General features: G+C 42.1%; 1 protein-coding gene across 1 annotated transcript in view; it reads right to left on the reverse strand.

Annotated features, from left to right (window-relative positions):
• Window positions 1-6434: 6434 nt before the first annotated feature.
• The window catches only part of lsamp (limbic system associated membrane protein), a 162657-nt gene continuing 145755 nt past the window's right edge, over window positions 6435-23336 (reverse strand). The window contains exons 5-8 of the mRNA XM_071897273.1: window positions 17814-17945; window positions 16478-16598; window positions 8674-8822; window positions 6435-6532 (exon numbers count right to left, since the gene is read on the reverse strand). Of these exons, the coding sequence (XP_071753374.1) occupies window positions 6435-6532; window positions 8674-8822; window positions 16478-16598; window positions 17814-17945 (500 nt within the window). The remainder of the gene's footprint in view (window positions 6533-8673; window positions 8823-16477; window positions 16599-17813; window positions 17946-23336) is intronic.

A 23336-nucleotide genomic window follows, 5' to 3' on the forward strand; every position in this document is an offset into this window, starting at 1 on the left:
GAAAAAATAAAAATGGTTTCAATGTCTGTTTTCAAAATAAAGCAAATGTGCCAATTACCATCATAAGCTGTGGAGTCTGTTTGAAGCCACTTCAGCACTGAACACTGTATTGCAGAGGAGGGCAGAAAGTATCATGCACCAAATTTACACAAACTAACAATTAAGCATTAGTTTACACTGAGCTAATAGCAAAATTTAGGGAAGCATTTGTATTTCTTTTATGTATTTCAGTGTGAGTATTTAATCAGTGGAAGTAGCAAACTAACTGACTCATAACTGTTATAACTCATAAATGTTCATAACTCCAATCTTGGTATGATGGCAATCCTTAAATATCCTACCTAGAGAGACTGCATGCTCACACCAGCCGGGAGTTAAAATGGCACCCAAGACAGGGCGTGTCAGAGCGAAAACTTTTTCAGCTGCAACGGCGGTGAAGCAATTTACGAGGTTGAGTAGAAACAAAATAAGTAATAACCCCGAGGCCGACGCTAACCGCAGTCTCAGGAAAGTTGCACGACCCTAATGCTAATGAAGCCAACGCTGGATTCCCTCCTCGGATGTTTCGGCCTCCCTCCATGGACTCCGCTGAATTACAAATAAAACCGAACGCTGCTGTGAAATTGCAGGATTAGGATTTCAACCGTATGCATTTATTTATCCAGGGGAGGGTTTGCTGAGCAGGCAGTCGCTGCTTCACATCCACACAGTTCAACTCATTTCTTCAAGAGGTTCCTTTCGCCGCCCTTTCTCCCCTCTGCATCACATCCACTCTCCCATATCTCCCTGTTCTGCTCGCTCTAATATACTCTTTAAGTTGAAAAAAAAATCCCTTCCACCTCTCTCATTTATCCAGAATCCTTCTTTATCCATTATGTATCCTTCTCTCACATTATCATCCTAGGCTCCCAGGAATATTGCTAGTAAGAAACTATGATTCTGACCCAGAGGTGGGAAGTAACAAATACTTAAAGTTACTGTACTTAAGTAAGTTTTTCAAGTATCTGTACTTCTGTAAGTTTTTCTTTCACTTAAGACTTTTTACTTTTACTCACTCAATTTCAAAAGAAAAATCTATACTTTCTACTCACTACATTTTCAAAACAGACTCGCTGCTCTCTGGGAAATCATCAACTGATTTTTTTTTTTTTTTTTTTTCCGCATCAGACAGCTTCCATCCCGGAAGCAGCTGATCAAGTGCCACCAAACCGACACCAACAAAAAGGAGGGAAAAGGACAGAGAGAGAAGCAACATGAAGATGAGAAAAGCAAGAAGAGAGAGTATTATGAGTATTATTAGAGTATGTGAGTGAATTCAGCTGCTAGAGTGATTTGACAGTGATTTGAGGTGCAGAGTCTTTCTCATGTGTGATTCAGAGGAATGCTCAACAGAGAACCAGTTTAGTTCATTAGAAATGCCTTTTTTAGAGGACTACATTTACTTTTATACTTAAATTTAAGACCATGTGGCTACTTTCATACTCTGACTTGAGTAGGATTGAACTTCAACTTTTACCAGAGTATTTTTAGATGAGTATTTGCACTTGAGTAAGGAATTTGTGTACTTCTACCACCTCCGCACTGACCCCTTTACTCTCAGGTGCTTGTAACAACAGTAATCTATCAAATGAAGCTCAGTCTCTCTGGACAAGACCGACAGCGACAGTAAATGACTTGAACGTAAAATCTTCTACTTTTAGCCACCAAGCAGCTTCCCCTAGAGCAGTGGAAGGTTAAGTACATTGCTCAGGGGCACGTCGGCAGCAAGCTGTTCGAGGGAATTGGGAGCGTTACTCATTTTGCTTTGAGCTGGAAACCCTCCAGTCGCCAGCCTGCTTTCCTAACCTTTGGACTCCTGTCTCCTCTATTGACCGGCTTCAGAGCAGTGGACCTTTCCGCTGGGAGAGTCAGGCAGTCTAACATGCTGTGGCTTCTGTGTCTTTGTCCTCATTCTCACCAGATACTGCACAGCACTTAGCAGGACCATGTGCTGGTGTGTGGCGACACCTTGTGGAGAAACATCATACTGCAGTGTGGCTTGCAGTATGCGACAGTTACCATGGCAGTACGCTGCACAGCAGGGACAGTGGTGCAGTTTAAAGTGCCGGTGCCATATTGATATTAATGTGGTGCTGAAACGAGCCTTACCTTCCATCGGTGACACCGAGAGTGAAATGGTGAAGAGCAGAATTTCAGTTGTTTCTGATCAGAAATGTTAACCAGGACAAAGATCTCCCCCAGAGAGAACGTAACAATACATATATTATTTTATTTGCATGTTACACGGTGATCAACACAACAGTACCGTTAAGATTCCGTGTGTTCCAAGCGTTCTCCAAAAAAGAGCTTACTTGCCCCGACATCTCAAGTCACATTCAAATACAGAACATTGAATTCAAACAACTTTATTTTGTGTTATGAACATTTTCTCATATACCTTCATTACATATCATTTTTTTTTTTTAGAAACTGACTGCAATAACCTTATGCCATAATAAAGTAAAGTAAAATCGAAACAAAACGGGACATTGCTGTGTCATATTCCATTGATTGAATCTGGGTTTCCCGTGACAAAGGGAGGGAAGTACAAACGTGGTAGTTACATTTGTTGTTTCAACTTCAACGGTTGAGTTGTATAAACAGGATCTTGTGGATTTGCTGACTTTACAACATTCTACTGTAGAAACATCTTATATACACACATAGGAGGAAAAGGGAAAAACAAAGCTAAATTTGAAATAGAGGGTTACCATTGTAACCATAGCTTAGTGGAGAGTGGACGGTTAGCTGTTTGGCCAACTCATAATGTATCTCATGCCTCATGTCGGAACTTTTCAGGTTAATAATAACAAACTGAATCGGGTGAGTACACACACGCACATACATAAGCCAGTTTTGTACAGTGAAGCAATGGTAATATTTTGAGGCAATGCTCAGTCGTAAACGAGGAAACTGCATCTACAGTCTACAGTAGATATCCAGTTCTGTCTACAAGGGGTTTGGTGCTGTGTGCATAGGCTGGCTGTTGGTCTCTCTATTAGCAAAGGATGGACAGTGTTCCTTCATCCTCTCGGCTTTGTGGATAAGACAGAGCACCACCGCTTTTCTGTGGGTGGTCTGCAGACCTGGGTCAATTCTTACAGCTGTTTTTAACCTGCTTGGACACCCAGATGGGTGGGGTTTCGCCTCACATTACAATGAATTGAATGCTAGAAAGTTTAGACAATCATGGGAAAGTATTCCAAAGTCATTTCAGCATACTTTAAACTAAGCAAACAAGCTTGAAGTGCCCTAATGCGGTAAACTCTACCCATCTGGCATTCCAAGCAGCTTAAAATAAATGCTGAGAGTAATTTGCAAATGCAATTTGACCCTGCTCTGGTAGTCCGGTGCGGTCTCTGTAGATACTCCTCCAGCAGAAAAATACACATTTAGTTTGGCTGAAAGTCTGCCAATTACTGCCCAAGGCCAGCCTCACTCTGCCCTGAGGTTTTTAATGTGACACACAGTGAGACAGGTAGACTAACTGGAATAGACATTATACTGTAGCAACAGACCGTTCTCATGCAAACTTTACCATGAAGAGCTGCTTCGCCAGAGCTTCCGGATCATTCAGATTCTTATTACAGTAAGAAGATAACTGCTGCTGATAAACTAGCCTCCTCAGGTACGGGCAAGCGGCAAAAGAGCCAGCAGAGATACCTATGTAGTACAAAACATCAAGAGTCAAGTTCACCCACATTGCAGTGGGTTATTAGTTATTTGTTCAAAATAAACGAGAAAAAAAAAGCATGTGTAAGCTTATGAAAGCGTAAAAACCGAGCAGCTTGCCAATTCTCTAGAGTTGCTTCCAATTGATTGGAAGATGCTACTGTGTTTATTTTGTGATTGATAGAGATGATAGAGATATTTAATCGTTTATGCCTCCGTACAGATTTGATTGAATCGTGGAATCAGTCTGAGTCTCTGCACAGCGCTAACAAATACTGTTTCATCCACACGAAAAATTCGACCGGATCACATGGCATCATCAGCACCACAATGTCACACAGCCATGACCTCAGAAGCAGTTTACAATGAAAAACACTGGGAATAAGTCTTTAATGTATGACAAGGATGACATTAATTACACGTGTACAGTACTGCATGGTCTCAGCTTGGTCACTTGAGCAGAGCGGAGACACGTACGCACATCCAGTCTAGGAGCTGCGGGTCGGGCGGAGTCCACACAGTTATTAGTCACCTTAGGTCACGAGAAATGGCAAAAAGGCAGCTAATAGTTCGCCGTTTTTTTAGCGATTCTCTTCAGCTGGGTCGTCGCAAAAGCAATAACCTGTATGCTGTATGCTGAAAGAATGACACTGTTTGGAAAGGTGTATTTCGTCTTGTGTGTATTATAAAATACTGACTGTCAGTAGTATCGGTTTTACCACTTTGTTCGTAAGGAGAGAAACGGTGGGCAAGGTCACTGATCGGACTAACTACCGGAGGAGGTTTGATGAGAAAAGGATTCGTCGGGACTCTTAGGGTAGCGGTGTACAATGGTAATACATTGTAAGGAGCCAATCAGCACGCGGCCTTGGTGGAACAATTGAGAGGAGTGAGCATTCAGTATTCTCTCATATTGCATCCCAGTTACTAAAAAGCTTTCGTTCCATGACAAGCTGGATGTTATATTCCATTCCCTAAAATGTCACATAAGCCAGTCATCTCAAAGTGAAGCATAACTGCACAACAACGTTCTTCTTTTTAGGCTAAATCATTTTTTCCCCCCAAAACATTATTCTCTAATTTCACATGATAGAGCAGGGTCGCCAAATTTAGGAAAATCTACAAGTTACTCATCCTCGGCAACTTACTAACCTATTCAGAAACATGGACACATTAAATTTGTCTTTTCATATATAAGGACATTGGATTCAAGTATATATATACACAATGAAACTGAATGAAATAAAGACATAGAGAAAAAGAAATAGAAATAAACTCAATCTCAATATATTATGAATTTGTTGTATCATTTCATATGAAAACACATACCTTTTTGAAAGAGAAAAACTAAAAGCAAGTCATTCATTGGTGTCATACATTTCTATCCCAATTCCAGCAGTATAGGAGCATTATGGTATTTCATCGATACCCAAAACTCGTCAACTAAAAGCAAACACTATATGTGGTTTTACATATATGTAGCTAAATGCAGTGCAGTCTGCGCTGGAGCAGAGTTGAGCTGCACAGTACGGTTGGTTGGTCATCAAACAAGCAACATACACTGCAACAAATTTTTTCGCTATTTCCTCTTGTTACAGTGGCGGAACAAGTTATCTTATCATAAAGAAATACAAAATTTGACTATGTACAGTACGCATCATTATCACCTACTGTGGTTTGCTAAGTGAGAGTCCTGCTGCAGAGGGAGGGGGGGTTTCTTTTGGAATAAAGGCGAGTGGTTGCCAGGCCACTGAACGAGGATGTAGATATCCAACAGCAGATGAATTAGTTTCCTAGGGTTTGTACTCGGTGTGGTTTTAGCTCGACAGGACCTGACTCTATTCTAGTCCCTGTGCGTCCTCGATTTCAACGATCCAGACTGCTGCATCGCACAGAACAAGGTCATCGATTCAGGAGATATCTGACTGTGTGGCTAACGCTGGATGTCTGTTTCAGTCTAGTAGCATCAGGTTATGGTAGTATAGACATTAACAAGTATATCAAGCACTAATCTCTCTCAGTAATGTTACAAGATCGGCTCACTGGCTGCAATATGTTCCCTTTGACCTCGGTATGTGTTAGTTTCAAATCTATACGTTTTTTTATTGATATTTGGCAGATACTTTGCTTGTTTCTCATTAATGCACTGGTTAAATGGTTGGTTAAATCTAACGATACAATTTCAGTTATAGTAATGCAACTATGGGAGTAAGAGGAAATATACCTCATGTCTTCAGTGCCTCTAGAGACACGTGATTGTGGACGTCCCTTTAAGCGGTGCGTCTCTACTTCCACACCCATGTAGACGAGATACAACAAATCCCGAACCCAGTCCAGACCCCAAAGACGAGATTTAGCAGAAACAAAGAAATACATACGAATTAAAAATAACAATGCAATTCTTTAAAAAGAGCACTGTTTGCTTGTTCTGTCCTTCATTATTATTATTATGATTTTTTTTTTTTTTTTGTTCTTAAAACTTATCATTTTATTCATAGCCCGTCACATTTCTTAATATCTCTAAGCAGTGCTTTTTCGGAGCACATTAGGTTTTTGTCGTAACACAATGCAAACAGTCTGGGGGGTGGTACAGTTGGTAATAAGGTAGCAGTAAGGATGTCGGTGGGTTGGAGAAGGAGGAGGAAGGAGGGAGGGGAGGAGGCCAGTGGAGGAGGAGGAGGAGGAGGAGGAGGAGGAGGAAGAGGAGGAGGAGGAGGGTGGTATTAACACTTGAAGAAAAGGCAGGCGAAGCAGGCCAGCAGGAGCCACAGTGATTGAGATACACAGGCAGAGCCGTTGATATCTCGACCTGTCCCAGGTCCTGCAGACAGAGAGAGAGAGAGAGAGAGAGAGAGAGAGAGAGAGAAGAGTGTGTGTTGAAGTTTCAAGGAAAGTCAATATAGAAACACAGACCCAGGATTGAAATATTGGCTTGTACTGTATAATTAAATCACTTCCCTGCTCCTGTCTTGTTAAAAGGCAAAATAAACTCCTTGACCTTTTTCTTTCTTTACCTCTTTCTTTACCTCACACTTCTGCATTGTGCATGATCGTTCCATTGCAGTGCTGGGCAGTGCTGCGTGACTTTTCCAGCTCTGACTGTAATTGGGGGAGTCACTGAAATCGAATCCTGCACTCCTGTAGATTAAACTGCATTTGGGGACGGCTGTGTATGCGGCACACAAAAGAGTACGCAGCGGTAACCTGTTCATGAGGGAACAGCCTGAAGCTAAATCACACAAAAGAATGGTCAATGGTATGCTACTAAATATCAGACTGAAGGTGAATTACCCAAAAGCTATGATTATCCAAATCCCTTGATTAGTTACATGAGAAATGGCAGAAAAGTTGACATTCTGCGTATGGAACTAGGCCTTTAATTCCCACCATTTTTTATTTTAATAAGCAAAAGGATGACAAGAACCCTGTTTGGTCTCCCTTACAAGTCACACACTGATGATTGAATTATCCAGATTACTGAACGTAACAAAGGATGCCAACTGCCAATTTTAGGGGTTTAACAGAAAAGTAATATAATGAATTACTGCTCCCTGGGGGTATTAAGCCGAGTAATAACATTACTTCTGAAATGAGTATCGAGCCAACACTGTTCTGCAGACGCAGCAAAATGTGTTACACCTATTGTCTCAGCACTGAGCTCTCCTTACTCTTGCTTGCTTGTAATGATGGTAATACAGATTTATGAATAATTTTACCGCAAACTTATATGCTTATTCTACTTTTGCACTCACTGGAAGTCGCTCTGGATCAGTAAATGTCTACAATGTAATGTAAATGATTGAGTTCAGTTAAAGAGTTGTTAAGAGAGTAGCCCATGCAAAACCATGAGTCACTGCAGTCATTTATGAGGTGTGGGTGACATCTGGTGGTCATGGTGAGGTATTGACTCCTTTGCTATTGTGGAGATTGTAGAAGAGGCACAAGCAGGGACAATAGAATAAGAGTTTTAAACCTAGTATAGGTGCATTGGTTCAGGAGTGGCTGGATCGTTGTGTGTAGATTTACTGTCTAAAGAGTAAGATGATGGTAATCAGGATGCCTGGTCTTTTAGTACTGGGTTTAGTGGCTGGGAAGTAGTGTGTAGTGCACCACACTTTGGGTACATTAACTATTGTGGAGGAAGAGGCTGGAATTGTACAGTAAGTAATGGACAAACACACCCTCTTCTGATATTTTAACTCCACCCATCGTAATACTTTGAATGTGAAATGACACTAAGATTATAAGGTTAAAATGCAGACTTTGAGCTTTAATTTCAAGGTTATTTTCAGCTACATTGGATGGACAGTTAAAGGAACATAAAAAGTTAGACTACACTCCTTTTTGTACATGGTTGTTCCAAAAGTATTTGGACTGACTGAGATTATATTCAGTAAAGTTGTCAATTTTGTATAAGTTGAAGTGAAACCTATAAACATCACCTGACTCCAGATATGTCATTGTCAGGCTCTCTTTCCAGCAATTTCACTGTATTTCCATGAGGACTCAGCTGCAGCCTACACTTGGCTTTAAATTATTCTGGGGCAGTGTGGAGTACATGATTGGCCAAATTGCTAAACATTACTACAAAACAGGATTTGAGTACGCTCTTGCTACAGAGCTCAACGATAAGCACACATCATTTCAGCAGTTGTTTCCTCCTACAGATTTGTGAAATTGGGTTGGAAGAAAAAAGAAATTGCTAGTCATTCATGCCTACCTTGAAGCTCTGCAAGAACACAAAGATTTGGGGCTGGTATTATCACCTCACCGACGCTGTGACATTTCACATTCAACACTTTTGCTGAGCGTGTGGCGTGAGGTGCAACAGTAAGGTGTAACAGTAATATTTGGGGTGCTGTATACTTACTGGAGCTGACATTTTGGATGCCAAGTCTGTTTGTACCAATAGTTAGGTGTAGGATGTGATAGCAGCGCATACTTGGGATGGCGTATACTCACTATAGAGGAAGAGGCTGGCGTTCTGGATGCCCAGTCTGTTCGTGGCCACACAGGTATAGTTCCCATAATCCTCCTCGGTGACGTTGCCAATCATAAGGATAGTGGTGGTGCCGAGGATTTGGATATTGATGCCCTGGGCGTTGGACAGCCTGGAGAGGAGAGGCAGATAGAGTCGCAGCCAATTAAAATACACTGCAAATAATGAGGTGAGAGGACTTGAAGCCAGAAAGGTTTAAGTGATATTTTGGGCAAAAAACTGAATTAACAAACAAAATATCCAACATTTTAATTGGATGTCAATAAGAAGGGAGTATGCACTTTGGTTCTAGTTCTAGTAGTTATTCATAACCTACTTGTGTTTCTGGCTCCAACAACTTATGGTTAAAGTTAGGATTGAGCATCAGGCATACAGCAATATGACACTCATCAGAAGGTGGCTGGCAGGTTTCTTAGGTGTTTCTATATGTGGTGTAACATCCCAAACACACAACTCTGCTCCCTCTACAGCGCATGTTGCTATGAAAAATATGTTTCTGTATATCTCTTCATGATAGAAACTACTCAAAATAACAAACACTAATTTTGCCAAAACCTTACAATTTTGTAGTATGCATTTGTTTTTGTATAAATTCCATTTTTTTCTCCTTGCATCCTGAGTTTCCCCTTAAATTTCCTCTTAAGTAGCTTCAAAATTAGATTTTTTTTTTCCATTCTGCACGACAATGTCACATACATATTCTGTATCTGCTTGTTCCAACACTTCGTTGAAGCTATAACACGCTTATTATTCAAACTCAAGCTTCCATGTTGTTATGGCGGCACCATTACATCAAATGGAAAACATCTAGATGTTTGTGCACTATTTTATACACATGTCCCTTTAACTCAGCATGACATACTTGGTGTCTTTGGAAACCTTGCGTTCTTGACTAGAATGTAAAATAAAGTTCTGTGGGTTTGAACAAAGCTTGAACTGAACACACAGAGCCTGACTTCAAGAAACAGTGTGTTGCTGTCCATACTTCTGTGGCTGACCGTTCGATAAGCTCCATGACACACAGCTCTGTGATGTGGTTGCTGATGTCCTGGAGTTACCGCCTGGAGAATGAATGTAGAACTAGATATAGAAGACATTTAAAGGGCTTCATTCCAAAACTCTATCAGCTAAGAAAACAAAAGCGTTAGCATATTAACCACACAAATTATCAAAAATGGACAAAAAAAAAAGAAAACTTTTAAAAGAAGTTAATAGCTGTTCAAAATGTCTCTATTATGTAAGTAAAGGTCTTTAGATAGCTAATAACTTCAATTATATTCCATAATGAGTTTTACTTTTTTTGCCAGCAGCCAATTTGCAATAGCAGGGGTCACTTTCATGTCAGCGAACTTTCTGAGTGTAGGCGTCTAATTTCTCAAACGGCAGATAGGCCTACATCGTTTTGGAACAACACTTTTCAGCGCTTTTCATGCACAGCGGCGCACTATCTGTGATGCCGCATCATTACCGAAAAGCGATGTCCTGACCTTTGGATTATGTGGAGAGAAAGGGAAATAAGAGACAGCTCTCAGTAAGCAGTGTCACTGTCCAGGCTGTGCATTTCCATTTCCATTTCGGGCTTTTAGAGATTTAATGACTCATAATGAGCACAACATTAGAATAAACTTAAATTCCATGACAAAAAAGCCAAATAGTAAGCTGTGCGAAGGTCGTAGTCACAGTGATACTCCTGGCTCTCTTTGATATTTATGTGTAATTTCGAACTGTAAAATCTTTAATTCGACAATTTTACTATAAGGATGTTTTCTTTCATAACCATAGCAATCTTATTGCTTTTGCTGTCAAACAGGCAATAGGATCTTTGTTATCAAATTTTGGGATGAAAAATGTAGCATGCGGCCGAGGCCCTACCCTTAACCTCTGGGAGCTTTAATGACCAGCGGGGCTTCTGACAATCAATTATGTCAACCTTGAACCCCTTTCAGAACAAATAAATCAATAGAATTTGCTGACATAGACTGTGTACCTCGGTGATGAACTGCTCCTCACAGCATCGCTGCTAAATAAAACTCTTTTAACAGCGTGGCAAACTTAATGGATTCCGCTTGTTCTAGGCTGATTGAGCGCTTCGTATCATGGATAAGGTGCAGTTAATTTAAGGCGCCTCGACTTAATCCTGCTTAAGTCCGGGTAATGTGGTAATCCGAACTCGAGCGGGGCAGCGGGAGTTTATGCTGACACATACTTGGCTGACAGAAAAGAATTAGCATAAAAAGGAAAGCGCACATCATGGCACAGCATAATTTAGCCCAGCGGGGTGCAGGAACTTGATAAAGTGCTGAGGTCCTTCCCATAGGGACACCTTGGGAATGGCGGCAGGGTGTGTGTGTGTGTGCGTGTGTGTGTGTGTGTGTGTCGCCTAACGGAGGGCGAGCGTGCCAACGTGGCCCCACTCCATCTAAAGAATACCCCCTCTAACGATAAGGCCCGGCAGCAAATATATTCTCCTGTGCGTCTTCATGAGAAGTGACTATACTATTAAACAGGACTATCTGCCCACAGAGCGAGCTGAGAGACCTAGATACCACACAACACTACAGAGGCTCCAAAGCATGCGGCTATTTTTACTATAGATTATAGCGTATGATTGTTTTTGCTATAGCAGGGGAATATGAAGCTGGAGCTGACCGAAGCAGGTCAGAAGAGACAGAACTCCCTTTTTTCTCCCTCTAAAGTTTGGGTTAGAGTTTGGTTGGAGTCTGACTTTATTTGCAAATAGGCTGTGAGTTCAACGCCCAGCAGCACAATAAATAAAGAACAGCAAAACTGGATCCCTGGCCCAAAAAGCTGCATGGTTCTACTTTTCTCTTAGCATTTACTCTGGGAATACTGCTTCGACATTTTGGCTGCTCATTTTAACTTTTAACTCGTTGGCACGCACGGAGCTTCAGCCCAGAACATCTCGCACTTTTGATTTCAAGTTCATCTTCGAATATGCCTACGCCTCTGCCAGCTTCATCTAGCATATTGAGCCAGAATACATTATCAGGAAAGCTGGCAGAAATAATTCATGTGTACCTTTTTTTTTTTTTTTGCAGTGTAATTTTCCAAGTGTTGTCATCATTAAACGTGGCATCCGTCTTCGCAGACAGAGGGCAGTAGTGGTCTACTGAGTGGGTTTGATGTTCGCCTCTTTATACACGGAGCCACTCTGTAACCTTAAACCCTGGATTTGAATGATCTGACCCCTCCATTCAGTGGAGGGCAGGCGGAGCGCGCGCTGGGTTTGCAGTCGCAGGCCAGCAGAGACGGAAGACCGGAGCAAATCATCACACGGACAGATTTGATTCTGTAGCGTGTGGGAGCATCTAAAGTAGGTTATCACTGCCACAGAGAGTGACAGGCCGGTTATGATTCAAGGCTGATGATAAATGAAATCAAGCGGAGAGTCCTGCTGAGACTTGTAACCCAGGAATGATTGAAAATGGTCGGGCGGCTGTGACAGCAATCATGTATCGGCTGACAAAACAACAAACATATCTGTCTGTCACATTAGCTGCCGACTCACTTTGGGTTTCCCATGTTACAAACATGGATGGAGTGATAGACTGTACAAGCAGCTGAGTGACATCCAAGTTCAGAAGATGGCTTTGTAGATAAACACAGTTTACAGCTAGTATAAGAGGTGGGTGGTTGCTTCTGCAAACACATTTATCAAGATGTAATTAATGTAATGAACTATGAGGAGATCATAACCTTAACTCACATCCATAATACTGAACAATAGTATCTCTGGGCTCAATTAGAGTTGCAGCTCCTCCTTTGCAGCATCAAGCTGAAGTTAACATTAGAGAATTATCTGAGAACAAAAAAAAAAAGAAAAAAGCAAGGCTGGGGTCTTTTCACTTTCAATTCAATCAGTTCTGGAAGTGGATTTTCAAATATTCAAAACCTGGAAATCTTTTGCCATGAAAAGATTCTCATAAAAAAATAAAAAAATAAAAATGGATAATGAAGACACTACCAATTTCATATGAATTACAGCTTGATTCACATTTTGAATTTAATTGGATTGACTTGAAAGTGAATCTACCCCACCCAGCCACCCAGATCAGTGAGTTCTGGTTTTAAGAGCTAAGACATCTCATCATGCAGCGCCATTAACAAGGAGAGAGAGAGGAGTGGCTGTACAGAAGCAGGAGGAGGGTCCTGATCAAAGAACCAACCAGGTAGTAGCAGCAATCAGTTATGAACTGCGGGCTAGCTGCTCCGGGATCATGATGGATCACACTCTACTGAGGCTAATTGGATCTATAAGCGCCACGGAGACTCGTGGATCCCGCGGAGGCAATCTCACCGGGAGATGGCGAAGTCAATGATGCTGTGTAGTTAAGGGGATGAATTATGTTCCATCAGGTGAGGGGGTACACCTTTTCACGTGGACATAAATCTAGACACAGGATAGATAGCAGTGTAGTTATGTGGGTTCACCGGCATGCTTCTCTGCTCAGGGGATAGCAGGGAGAGGAGAGCCATGCAGCGTTAGGGCCAAGCGTGTTTGAAGTGGTTTGTTTGAACTCTGGAGTGTTTTCCTTCTTTACTTCAGTTTGTTTTAGGCAGGTGAGAATGATGACATTCGAGACCGCCTGAGTCTCAATCTGAGACACAATGCAAACCGACTACAGGAAATGAACTCAAAACACAAGGGTTTATGGGTATAAAGAGACGGATGCTCATCTGATAGCTCATGCTTGGAAAGCCTAGCATAACAAAAAGAACCAAGGGCAAACTGCAGTCTGGACTGATGCTCACATACTATTTCTTCATGTTTTCTTTACTGATATGAACATCAGAGAAGGTCAATTATGGCCTAAAGTGACAGGGACTGAATCAGTTTTGTTTTGACTCCCCCCTGCAACCAAAACCTTGGCAGGTTGACAGGTTACCAAAACTACTTGTGAGTCCATGTGACTTTTGGATGCAAGCACTGGTTCGATTGTAGAAAAACACAAAATGTAACAAAGTAAAATTTTCCATTAGGGTTCGGAGCAGTGTGAACAAACTGTAGGCGTGATCGCACCCTTAGAGGTGACGCATGCACTAACATGGGTTTCAACTGATCGTCCAAATTCAAGGGTGTTTGTTTTATATCAGTCAGAAGTGAGTCAGTGGAGTAATCCAATAGCATATATAGAGAGAGTATAGAGCATATGCTGTTCATGCAGAGCTGCATCTGCTCTTTGTGTTTCCAACAGGGATTTAAGAGCAGCCACTGATGAGCCATGTGCCAGGAAGGTTAAACTGATTAACAGGAACAAGTGCAGCAACAAGACCCCACCTCGACAATCAGGTAAATAAGGCACAATAGGCTACGGCGCATTAGCTTTGATTCTTGGGGAGGGGACTATAAAATTAACTAGCCAAGCAAGGATAAATGATATTATTATGGTGCATTAACATCATCATCCAAGGAGAAAGTGCAATAACACTTTCCACCGACGCAGAGGGAGAGGGGGACCATGCAGAGGCGCTCAGCCAAAATCCTCCAGGGGACAAAACAACCGAGATAGATGGAGGGAGGAAAAAATTGCGGAACAACAGATAATGCAAAAATATTTCAACGACCATAAATCTTTTCACTTCAAGCACCGCCGTGATAGGCCTATTACTTTAGAGACCATATCTGTGATAACACTTGTACCACTCCTCTGATGTTTCTCTCCCCTTCTTCGGAGAACTTTTACTGCTGCAGTCGGGGTAAGGAATGGAGTTGCAGATTGCGGAGCTCTACATGTGCAGTTTCCTTATCATCAGCTGCACCATCAAAGCCCTCTACTCGGGTGGCGAGAATGTCATCACAGTTCGGTCCTCTTCAAGTGTTTTCCCCGATTTCTGCATGACACTTAAATTGGCGGTTTTCCAATGAACACCCGAGCCTGGTCGTATTATATTTACATTTTGCAATTTCACATGAGCGAGCACAATGCGGCGTGCTTACTTTCCATTTCACTTGAATTATGAGTGATATGAAAATGGGGTTACCTTTGTGGAAAAAAAAAAAAAAAAAAGACAGTATGAATCACATGCAGGAGTGTACACCCTATCTGTTTCTCCCTTTCTCTTTTCAAAAGAATATTTCAGGATCCGCCGCCATCTTTCATGCTAATGTGCGATTAACCGCGGAATAACAGCCTAGTGAGTGATTAAGTGGGTGATTAGTCATTATCAAACTACACAGATGATGTCATCAAATTAACATTGGGATATGACAATGGAATCGTTGTGAGGGCCCGCTTTGACAAAGAGAGCCAAGGGAGAGACAAGGAAAAACGCACAAAGCATTGGGTAGAGCAGAGTGAGATAGAGCGGTCTTAGTGACAAAGGATGGAGTGATGAACGCAGCGAGCCGCTGCCAAGTTTGGGAAATGAGGAGGAATCAACTCAGGACAAACCATGTAGAAAGCTTCTGACCCTGACCACTTCAAACAGGCCCGACCATGGAAACAAGGACACACAGTGTTATAGACATGAAGCAGCCTACACTGTTCAGCAGTGGTGCAGAGAGGAGGCGGGTGAACGATCCTGGTTCAGCGTCGTCTGTAGACACTGCCATGCCTCCTAACAGCCACTAGGGGCAGTTAGGCTAATGAATGAATGAATGAATGAATGAATGAATTAGTATGTGACTAAGGCCCAGATTCACTAAAGGTTTGCGCAGGTAATAACGCAAACCTCACCCAAGGTTTTTCCCATTTTTTTTCCTAATAAGGTTTTCTTAGGAGTTTTTCCTTGCTTGCATTGAGGATCTAAGGTTGGTGGTGCTGGGTAGGCTAGGCTATCTAGGTCAGTGATTCTCAACCTTTTTCATATCAAGAACCCCTAATTTAGTCCACATTAGGGCCACAGACCCCCATTTGATGATATTATTTCTCTCAGACCCAAATCTGAGAATATTTTTATTGTTAGATATGATTTTGTCCAGTATTCCATGACTATCTGTATTGTAGGTAGAGATAACAGTGAAACTATGATCAAAACAGTCATTCTTCGACATTCTCTAATAACTTCTTGTAAATGAAATAATGCTGAAGTTTAAGAATTCATCAATTTGCTGGGGACCCACTGGAACCCCCTCAAGGACCCCTGGTGGTCCCCAGACCCCACGTTGAGAACCACTGGTTATGTATGCTTGTCATGCCTCTCCAACATGCTATTTTGTATTTTTTGCTTTTTTTTTTTGCTTCCTTGTGTTTTATTTTGTTGCATACTGTACTACATCATTTTGTTCTGTGATTGATTGTTGATTAGTTAAATCTAGGTAGGCTCATTCTCTGTAACGTCCTTTGACACATGCTTGAAAAATAAATGAACTCGAATGATAGGCAAGGGTTCCAGCCTTGGTCAGTTGAAGCAGGCATTTTGCTCTTGCAGATAGTGATGAAGGGGGCTTTTTGCTTGCGCAATGCTCTTTGCGCCACAACTGGATGTGCATCCATTTTTTAGTGAATAAGATGAAAACTCCAATCCTAGTGAATCTACTCATATCATGTCAGTCTGTTCATTGTCCCATTAAATCTGACCTAGATCTAGAGGCTGCAGAGTGCTCCTGTCTTTCTTCGTCCGTGGCCATTTGATCTTGAAGTGTCCCGGGTAAGACGCTTAGAACCGTCCAAACCTTTTGTCGTCTCATCATGTGCCGCTTTAGCTCAAATAACAAGCAACATCAGATGGCGTGCGAGTCTGTACAGAAGTCTAACTGTGATATGGGTGTGGGGGATAGCAGCGTGAGTGTGTGTCAAGTCTTACCTCTTCTCGTCTCTGTACCATTCGAACTCTGGTGTGGGCACGGCGGTGGCGTCACACTGCAGCATCCCCATGCGGCCCACCTGAGTCTCTGAGCTCTGGGTTTTCTTTATGGTCGGAGGGTCTGCAGAGTCACACACACTGACATCAGTCATCTGTGAAATCTTCAATGAACTGCTCGCCCCACAAATCTCCCCCGTGTAACCTAAGATCCTCAATGCCCCCTGGCTGGACTCCAGCACTACAACCACGCAGCGCCCATGCTTTCTCTTTGTTTTTCCTTCAAATGCTTTGAGATTTGCTTTTACGGGAAAGCGAGTTAGAAGTAAAACAAATTATTCATACTTTATATTGTTTTGTGCCTCCAAATGGGGTCATTTCTTGGAAAATATGTTACGCCTGAGATTGGAGGAAAGCCATCCCATATAATGGCAAATGCTTTATGTGGTTCGAAATTGAATTTCATTGACAAGCAAAAAAAAAAAATCTTAGAGAAGCTGAAGAAAGTGAAAGTTTTTTTACATTCCATTTTTGTGTTTTTTTGTGTCAAATCTCATTCTTATTCTAGGCCTTCAAGTCCAAAGTAGGGTAGATTTGGTACTCAATCGGAATATTAATCAGTGCTCAAAGTTCAAAGACTACACATTAATATCATGGATGACTTTTGGATGACATTCCTTATCTTATTTTTTTAACCAATCAGCATACACACAGTATATCTACAAACATCATAGCCAGAAATATGCCTTATATAGATGAATGCTCATTTTCCATTTAAGATCAAAGATCAAGCTATAAAATGCTTCGATATAGAGAGCAGTGTCCTCATTTGATTCGGGAATGGAGACCTGGCTAAATTACTGTTTTGGCAAACGGCCCGTATTGTGTTGGAGATCAAAGGGAATTCTATAACTCATGTCGTCTCGAGGGGAATCGAGACGTTTCACGCGCTGTTCATCCATCCTCAGCCGCTAACATATTGCACTCATCAGATCTAACAAGGACCCCTGACAAGATGAAATTAGGCGATCTTGTTTTGGAACGGCACAAAAGTGTCTGTTAAATGATACGTGGTGCTCGAGAATCAGCATGGATGTGACAATTTCAATCAAAGTCAGACGCGGGCCGAAATTAGAGATCATATTTTACCCGCATTAATCACGAGGAGACGAGAGCGAAGGGTCCTTGAAAACTTTCGAGATGTGGGCTCCACTCTCCACTGCACTCTACCCTCGACACAATCTTGACTTTCTGTGCTTTTATTTGTTAAGTGCATCGCCTTGCATGAGACGTGATGTGAATATTGTGGTTGTGGCCAGTGATCGATTTTAACACTTACAGTTGACGACCACGTTGACGTATTTGACATCGGGCGTGGCAACGTCGTTGCTGGCCTTGCATTCGTAGCGTCCTGCTTGGTTTCGCATGATACCCGATATGTCCAGGTACTCTTCTCCATCCAGCGGCTCCGCTACAGAGAGAAAAACAGAGAGAGAGAGAGAGAGAGAGAGAGAGAGAGAGAGAGAGAGAGGTGGAAAGGGGAAGAAAGATAGCAGGGAAGAGAGGGAAGAAGGCAGGGATGAAGAGGGGAAGGAATAAAGAAAAAGGAGGTGAGATGAAGACAGAGTGCATTTTTCAGCTCCACTTTGATGTAATTAGATTTCCTTTTAATCTCCACTCTCACTTTTCCCAATGGCTCTGAACCAGCCTCATCCACTGACCATCAGTGCCAATGGAAGAGAAACCACCTCACAGATGGATAACTGCAGGATAAATGTGACAGACGAAGAACTTTTAGGTACTTTCTAATGCTCTGTTCACACTGCAGCTGAAAGTGTCCCAATTCTGATTCTTTTCCCTCACATGTGACACAGATCTGATGTTTTCTAATCAGTATCAACAGCAACAGAAGCTGCAGCGATGGCACGGAGGACAGCGAGACACAACAACGGGAAGGAAGAGAAACAGCTGACTTGATTGGGATTTGGGAAGATGACGTGATTCAGTCAAAACTCGAAATGTGTTCGAGAAGCGTAGGTACAAAAAAGGATGTGACGTCTTTTGTTGTTACTCTGTGCGTGCATGTCTTTTCAACATCGCTGTCAGTTCATATTGGTGTCGGATATAGGTTGCATCCCGGAATAGATATGAAACAGATATCCAAAATAATCATATTATATGAGCGGCAATTTGGAATCGAGCATGTTTTAATGCTCTTCACATTCGCAGTCCCAGACAAGAGAGGTGGTGCAAATTCACATTCAGGTCATGAAGAAAAACTCACACTGAAAGATTTGGATGTACAACAACAACTGTTGTGTTTGATATTTGAGAAATTGTAAAACTGTCTTAAATTGGTTGTTTGTCTGAAGGCTTCAATTAACAGAGGGATGAACTCAAATGTCAGGGAAAACATTTGAACAGAAGGCAAGAAAACCACAGAGACAGACAGATATCTGACTAATTGCTTAATGAACAAGCCAGCTAATTAGCCATGTAAAGAACACAGCATCTCTGTCATCTCATTATGAGAGATCTGGTATGTCTTATTAATGATCTATGGGTGGGTCAGGAGGGGGAAAATGCCAAACACACATCATCAACCACATCTGAGGATAGCATTACTGTGACTGCCATGAGATATTCCCAATTTATTTGATAGGGCTGTGATAATTTATATTGCCTATGATATACTGTACATAATATACAGTATAACTGTACATCATCTGCAACATTCACTTGACTTTAATATCCATTCCACACCAAATTTCACCTGACGGAAAATGTTAAAAAAAAAAGTTATCTGAAATTGCAATAACTTAATAAGAAATCATCAGTCTGTGCCCACTATGTCAACAGTGCAGGTCTCATGGTATTCCTCAGAAAGATACAATTATCTGCAGTGAATGAGGAAGGGAGTCTCTGTGGACCCGGCAAATCTAATAACCACAATAACATTGACTGATATTTCCCTTAATCCTAAAAATAAGAAATGATGGATTCTTGGCTGAGGAAATAAATTGCACCTAGGAGATCTCCGGGGTGAGCGGGGGAAAAGGCACTGTTTGTAACAACAGTAAATGTCAGTGATCTCAGTTGTGGGCAAGTGCGTGCTCATGTTCCGACTGAGGGGCTGCAGGCGCCGTGGGACCGAGGCGCCGTGCCCTGGGAAATGAACCGGCAACTCCGGGGACTCGGATATGGGAGGTTAGTTGAAAAACGGCTGTTCTGCTTTGGTGAGCGCATAAAATCGTTGTGCCATTTCGAGCCATAAAGCTGACGCAAACGCCAAGTAACAACCTCCAAAAAAACACCCCAGTATGACTTCTATGCATGACTGAACCTCAAACGGCAAAAATCTCAGAAATGGATAACAGTTATTAGATTTTTGGATCTGATTTTCCGTGTTTGTAGCAGAATAAAATATCCAAATGATCCAAGTGCACGATTGAGATGGAGGTCCACGGTTACAGTATAATTTCATGTTGATAGAAAGATCAGTGGGATCATGATCAAAGTCTGAACCGGACCACATTCGGCGGTCCCTGGACAAACCGCCAGGGAAGCCTGATTGGAGAAGTATGATTGAAAATCTGTTGCCATGGAAATTCTATTGAAGCTCAATCATCTCCGCGCTTTGGTGTGAAGCCGCACAGAGAGACAGAAAGCCAGGTGACTGCGAAGATCAAAGAACAGAGGACAGATGGGAAGAGAGAGGAGAGCAGATAAATGAATTGGAAAGATGAGAAGAAGCGGCTTGGCTAGCGGTGTAAGTGCGGCAATGATCGTCTATAATCTCACCTGGTGTGTGTGTGGAGAGCGACTCAATCATGAAGGGGACCTGATTTATTGTCTATGGAAACAATCAATTACAATACGGGGTGTTTCACACGTCTTTGTTCACATCCACATGAGAATACCGCTTCCTCCCCATGCACTGTACGCTTCACATGTGATCTAGTTAATGGAAAGTAATGAAGATAGATTGGTTAATCTTGTCTAGGGGGAATTGATTAGAAAGCGTGTGTGCGCCTCTGCATGCGTGCGCACATGTGCCCACATGTGTGTGTGTGTGTGTGTAGGCGTAATGTGAGTGTGAAGCGTGCGTGTGTGGATCAGGGGCGGAAGTCACATTTCCTTGATGTTCCCGAGGGACACTGAGAGCGGTGACTGATTCGGAGTGTGCACATTAGAAAAGCCCCATGAAGCCTGGCATTGCATTATATTATTACATCACATTACTATGCTAATCTGGATGGGGGAAGGGAGGGAGGGGGGGAGAGAGAGAGAGAGGGAGAGAGAGAGAGAGGCAGAGAGAGAGAGAGAGAGAGAGAGAGAGAGAGAGAGAGAGAGAGAGAGAGAGAGAGAGAGAGAGTAGATGAAGTAGTGGGAGGACAAGGATTCTGCATCAGTTCGTACATTTTCATCCTAAATCAGTTAATGTGAGAAGACTGAAGAATGTAGACAGAGAGATACTGTAGACTGATGGACAGATAGACAAATAGAGAGATGGACAGATGGACAGATATATAGATAGACAGATAGACAGATGGACAGATAGACAGATAGATATATGGACAGATAGACAGATGGACAGATATACAGATAGACAGATGGACAGATAGATAGATAGATGGACAGATAGACAGATAGACAGATAGATATATGGACAGATAGACAGATGGACAGATATACAGATAGACAGATGGACAGATAGATAGATAGATGGACAGATAGACAGATAGACAGATAGATATATGGACAGATAGACAGATGGACAGATATACAGATAGATAGATGGGCAGATGGACAGATAGACAGATAGAAAGACAGATGGACAGATAGACAGATAGATAGATGGACAGATAGACAGATAGACAGATAGATATATGGACAGATAGACAGATGGACAGATATACAGATAGATAGATGGGCAGATGGACAGATAGACAGATAGAAAGACAGATAGATGGACAGATAGACAGATAGACAGATAGATGGATGCACGTGAATGATGGACAGATAGACAAATAGATGGACAGATAGACTCACCAGCAGACGACTTGCAAAGGTGGTAAAAGCAATGTTAAGTAAGTGTTTTGGAGTGTGTGAGTGTGTGTGTTTGCATGGGTGTGTAGGCTCCTGTGGACATCTGTGTGCACCTTTTTCACTTTGCACTTTTCACTTTGCACCTCTCTGACTCAGTGATTGAAGACTTTTTCTGGCTCTCTCTCATTCTTCTCTCTTTTACACACACACTCTCTTTCTTTCACACACACACACACTGCTTCTTCCACCTATGAATACAGGTCAAAGTTCGAGGCCTGTCACTACACTACACTTCCTTTTATTCCTTCTCCATGAAGTATGTTTCTCCAACTTTTTGTCTTGGTATACTTGGAGTGGGGGCAGAAAAGTGTCAGTAGCCTTGAGCTACTCTAACAATAGAATTCACACTGAGGAACACAGTGGGAATAGACAGCGAAATACTATGTCTATTTTATACTCTGGAAGCATAACAACTGGAATAGAAACCCGTGGTCACAGGAGGTGTTCTAGACCGGTGAACTGTGGAGTCTCACTAGGTGAAGCCTCCTCCTCTCAAACATCTCTAAAATATAGAAGATCTACTCTTTCTTATCAGTTGGATATAGTTTGCATTTTCTCAACCAAATTTTTCCTTTTAATTTAGTGCTAGCAATAATTTTTCAGAAGTAGGTGTCACTTTTTTCAGGGGCTGCATACCTCATTTTGAAATGAACCTAAGCTTATTTGAGTATTATCCAGTTTAAAATCCTAAACTAAGCATTAAATTGCCTTTGGTGAGATGTTTGGTGCCTGAAAACAGCTGGTTCCTAGTTTTTATGGCTGTTGAAATGCAATTCTTCAAATGTCAGAGGTTCATTCTACTGCAGAGGAAACTTTTCATTCTGCTCCACTAAAAAACGTAAATGGAAACCATGTCAAAATCGAGACATACGGGCAGCATCTGCAAATAATTCAGTCATGATAAGTTACATTACAGCTCCTTACAGCTAAATAGTGATGGCAAATGAAGTGCTTCAGCCAGCTTGGCTCCGAGCCATTATTATTTCAAAGCTTATGAAGCTCCACTGTAAACTAGATGGAATCACTACAAAAAAAAGTGCCAAGAGCTTGTGACTGTTTAGAATGTGGAAGTTGCATAAGATCTGCCTATAGCTGAGCTGTGACATTACGCTAATCTTTTTTTTTTCATGAAAAGTTTAAAACTCCCATCTAAAACCGCCTTTCACCCCTTACTTGGACTAGAAGCTCAATTTTGGTTTCCTGCCATTCTCTAATTTATCATGTAGCCTGGCGCTGGCCGTGCTGAAAAGACAATGCATATAATTGCTGTATTTTTCAACACATTGTACTTTAGAAAGCCCTGCAGCCTTTGGGATATGCAACAGCAGGCTTCTGGAGGGGAGCTGGGAAGAGAGAGAGGGGTCTGGAAGCGACACACTCCTACAGATGCCTGCTGGATACTGATTTGCATTGCGCTGGCAATTCAAGTTTGCGTGAACAACTACAAGTTCTCCATGTCAATTAAACAACTCTGTAGGAGTGAGGGACGGCGGCGGGGCGGCGGCGCGAACACACATGGATCCATAGGTGCGCACGCTGCCCCCCCCCACCTCCTCAGGAGAGAGAGGGGAGGAGAGGGAGGGAGGAGGCGGAGGGGTGAGGGCTGTAAATCACGAACCGGCAACTTCAGTAGGCAACTGAATGATGCTCATTTGCATATCCTCATGCATCATTCATTGGCATCACTTTACCACGGTGCGAAACATTACATTTATTTTGCAAATGCTAATTTATGTTAAGCAGCTGATTTGGG

The sequence above is a fragment of the Centroberyx gerrardi genome, chromosome 6, assembly GCF_048128805.1.
Source record: "Centroberyx gerrardi isolate f3 chromosome 6, fCenGer3.hap1.cur.20231027, whole genome shotgun sequence".
Taxonomy (NCBI): Eukaryota; Metazoa; Chordata; class Actinopteri; order Beryciformes; family Berycidae; genus Centroberyx; species Centroberyx gerrardi.